Genomic DNA, 4,208 nt, shown 5'->3' with positions numbered 1-4,208 from the left:
GGCATCCCAGGGGTGCGAGGATTAACGGGCAGCCCTGGGCCGAAAGGGGACGGTGGGATCCCAGGGCAGCCTGGGCTGAGGGGCCCCTCTGGCATCCCTGGCTTACAAGGACCTGCAGGTCCCATGGGGCCTCAGGGGTTACCGGGACTGAAAGGGGAGCCCGGGCTTCCTGGGGTTCCCGGTGAGGGGAAAACCGGTGAGCCCGGCATGGCCGGACCCATCGGTCCCCCGGGAATGCCAGGAACACCAGGGCTGAATGGGCCACCGGGCCCACCGGGGCCGCCTGGGCCTCCGGGAGCACCGGGGGTGTTCGACGAGACGGGCATTGCGGGGCTGCACCTGCCGGACGGCGGCGTGGAGGGAGCTGTGCTGGGGAACGGCAAACCGGGGAAGCCACAGTACGGCCGGGGAGAGATCTCCGCCCGGATCGCACCTGCCTTCACCGCCATCCTCACCTCCCCCTTCCCGGCCTCAGGCATGCCGGTCAAGTTTGACCGGACTTTGTATAATGGGCACAACGCCTACAACCCGGTCACCGGGATATTCACCTGCCCTGTATCCGGCATCTACTATTTTGCCTACCACGTGCACGTCAAAGGGACTAACGTTTGGGTGGCCCTTTACAAGAACAACGTGCCTGCCACCTACACCTACGACGAGTACAAAAAGGGCTACCTGGACCAGGCCTCGGGCAGCGCCGTGCTTGAACTCAAGGAGAACGACCAAGTCTGGGTACAAATGCCCTCGGACCAGGCCAACGGACTGTACTCCACGGAATACATCCACTCCTCCTTCTCCGGGTTCCTGCTCTGCCCCACATAACGGCTATTGGGCAGATTTCCTTTTCACCCACTTTAGCCATAAACTGTCTTTTGGTTTTTTTGATAACAAAGTTTTTTAAAAAATTAATACAAAAAAGAAAAATCACTGGGAAGAACGCTCAAGCCGTCGTCGTGGGACGTTGCTTCACGCTGTTTGATCCATGAGTCAAGAGGGTAACTGGAAAGGAGACATCTTTCTGTCTTTTTTTGGGAAGGGAGAGGAGTCACTTCCTCAGCAAAACGTATTTGGAATAAATTTTACCCTAGTGACTGTACATCAAACACAGGAGTGTGCTTGGGATGGCAAGGATCTGGCTCTACAGTCAACTGCTCCGTGATCCAGAGGGGGTCAACCATCTGGAAGGCCAGACCCTTCTGGTCTATAATCAAGTGCCCTTGTTTCCCATTTTGAGTACTAGTTAAGTAAACCCAGCTGTTGTAATGGATGGTGTATTTGCTACCCAGCACAGGGGTCCCAGGCACTTAACCCAAACCTGTACAGCAGCGGAGATCCGTGATGGATTGAGAAATTTCCTTCCCAAACCATCTGATGCCCAAGTTCCAGTCTCGCTGATGCTATTTTTTCAGACTGTGCTTTGAGGCAGTCACCCCAATTCACTCTGGATTCCATGTGGTTGGATTTATAATCATAACAAGTGGAACACTTTGCATAAGCACCTTCTTTTAAGAAGTAAATATTATTTCTAACCCTTCCCCCCAGCACCTTTAGGAATAAAAACATCCAGGCACTGGTATCTGGGAGGAGGACAGACAACCAAAGCCTCTGAGGGAAGCTGGGACCCCTGTGATGAACAAGGATCCTCTCTCGGGCTAATTAATCTCCTGGCAAGTCCCAGGGCTGGTTCTGTCCCGTCTGCTCCCTTGCAGCCCAGAGACCTGCTTGGCCTCCTGAGCATCTTGATCTTTGACAACACAGGCTGGCTCTGCAAGCCCGGCCTACGGCGCTTCCAGCCTGGCTTGACAGAAGGTTTAGTTGTGCTTCCTTGAAAGTGCCACTTATGGACAATTTGCTTTTACTGTCTCACTATTTTGGGATGTGTAAACTTCTGCATTGGTCTCCCTCCTTTCTCTGGGGACCTTTTTCATTAAGAAAAAAATCATGTTCGTTCTAACTTTCCATTCAGTCATTTTACAACGGTGCTATTACCTACTTAACAATGTTCTTTACAAGTCTAGTGCAATACGTACCTGTAACAGCCCCTGCAGGTGCCAGGCTGTGACCTAGGTTTAAAAAAAAAGAAAAAAAGAAAAAAATCACATTTGTCTGTTGTTACCACTTTGTGTCACTAATGCTTGAAATGTTACTGACCTGAATATGAGCTACAAGGTTCTGGGAAAGCTGTGCACGGACACTGACCACTTGGCTGCTCTGTCCTTTGCTCAAGGGAGCAACTGAACCCTGTTGCTTTGCAAATTTTCTCAACGTAGAAAAGTCATCACCACTTGCACTTACAGTTCAGTGATTCCTCTCATCCCAGGCAAGTAGCACGCTGCTGAGGTCAATCCCCACTGCATGTCCCTTTGCAAAGGCACAACCCTGAGAAAAAAGAACAATTTGGTCACCAGCTGAGCAACTCTTTACCTTAAATTTTCCTAAAGCTTGTTCTATGGCCAAAGAAACATAGTAAGAATGGGACTTGGGATTGCTCTCCAGATGGACTGTACAAGATATTTAAACACCTTTTCTTCTTCTGTTTCTGTTTTGTTTGTTTGTTTTTCTCCTTAAGCCTGTCCTGTGTTTCTGCCTCTTGCCATCCAGGGCTTCCCTTTAAAAACACACCTATCCCTGAAATGAAGGAATGTCCACTTGGACAGCCAGTGCTTCAGCTACTGCCCGGCTGGGGTTGGGCTGGCCTGTCCCCTCCCAGGGATTTTCTCCACATAAAGCCGCAAGTGTCGTATAAAGACAAAACCTGCTTGAGCTGAAAGGCTGTCCCAGTGTCTGATCCCACCAGGTGTTTTTAACTCCTGAAGGTCAGAGGGCGTCAGGGCCATTCAGGCTTTGATTGTTAACAGGTGGTTTCCCAGCAGGAACAGGAGCCTTAGAGTCCCTAAAATTCAGTGGAAGCTCAGGTGGGTTCTTCAAGCCCAGGCTTGGGAGGAGGGTGCTGGGATGGGGTCTGGGTCTCTTTTATTGAAATGTCTTTCCTGTGGAGAACAGCAGTGGCCTCGAGCTGGTGCCAGCAGTGAGGTCCAGTTCCCATGGTGGCACAGCTGGTGGCACAGCTGGTGAGGTGTCCACACCACCTGCAGCAGGGCCAGGAGCTCCTCGCGTCCCGGTGACGCGCCAGGGCAGAAACTTCCTCCCGTTACTCAGCAAAGCAACTTATTTATACTGTGTTCTAACCTACAGGCCACCTCTTTTTGTTCTGTTTTACTCAAAACTTCTTGTTCTAGCTGGCAAAACACAATGACAAAAATACTCACTATAACCACACTGAGACATTAACTCCTTCAGTGCTGTAGATATTGTTTTGCAATTTCACTTTCCCTTCACGTGCAAAGCATAAACCATAACCACCCTTTTGCAGCTTTATAACCTGTTACATTTACACAGCAATGGAAAGACAAAGGTATCACACACACACAGAGTTAGGCAAAGAGAAAACGATGCACAGGATGGGGGAGGCTGTTCACTAAACCCAACACTGTCAGGAAGAAGTTTTTTTTCTGGAGTACTGAGTACGTGGTATTTGCCAGCAGAAAGGATTTATCTTCTGTTGTGTGTGTGAGCGTGTGGGATTTTGGTTTCAACCACAATAATAAAAAGAGGTTGGGTTAGATGAAGTATGTCTATTTTTAATTATGGAAACTGCATTACAATGTGCATTTTTATATGCAAATTCTTACTATTTTTTTTAAATTTGCCTCTAGTATCTTCATTTCTAACCTAGTATATAGAGGTTTTTAGTTTTGTAAATACTTATTACATGCACTGTCATAGTAAAAGTTGGTTTAAAATGCACTCTTTTTGTGATCAGAAACTGGCCTTCTCTTCAGAACTAAAACTACAGTACTTGATTGTATTGACAAAACATCAATAAAACTTATTGTACAAAAAGTGGGCTCAGCTGTGCCTTTGTCCTGTCATCAACACCTTGCTCTGTCTGGCTGGTAACCACCTCCTCCTCAAACCCAGCTCACTTGTTCCCTGCAATCCAGCAGGTTTGCTTCCTATTTAATACTCCTGTGTAAGCAGGTCTTAAGTCAAAGTGCTGGGGATTCCCTTTCCCTTCTGTGCTTTTTTTTCATTAATTTACTTTTGCTACATGACACCACCTTGTCCACAGCCAACTCCACACCCTGAGCAGCAGCACCAGCGGGGTCCGCAGCACACAGAGGAAGGGGTCAACCCCCCATAACCAA

At 48.6% G+C, this 4,208-nt stretch overlaps 1 protein-coding gene across 1 annotated transcript in view; it reads left to right on the top strand.

The window, feature by feature from the left end:
* COL8A2 (collagen, type VIII, alpha 2) overlaps positions 1-822 on the top strand; it is a 6,033-nt gene extending 5,211 nt beyond the window's left edge. Inside the window, exon 3 of the mRNA XM_009997396.1 lies at positions 7-822. Coding sequence (XP_009995698.1) covers positions 7-822 — 816 coding nt within the window. The remainder of the gene's footprint in view (positions 1-6) is intronic.
* Positions 823-4,208: the final 3,386 nt, after the last annotated feature.

The sequence above is a fragment of the Chaetura pelagica genome, unplaced genomic scaffold, assembly GCF_000747805.2.
Source record: "Chaetura pelagica isolate M959 unplaced genomic scaffold, ChaPel_1.0 scaffold1445, whole genome shotgun sequence".
Lineage (NCBI taxonomy): Eukaryota > Metazoa > Chordata > Aves > Apodiformes > Apodidae > Chaetura > Chaetura pelagica.
This window is presented reverse-complemented; position numbering and strand designations above follow the sequence as displayed.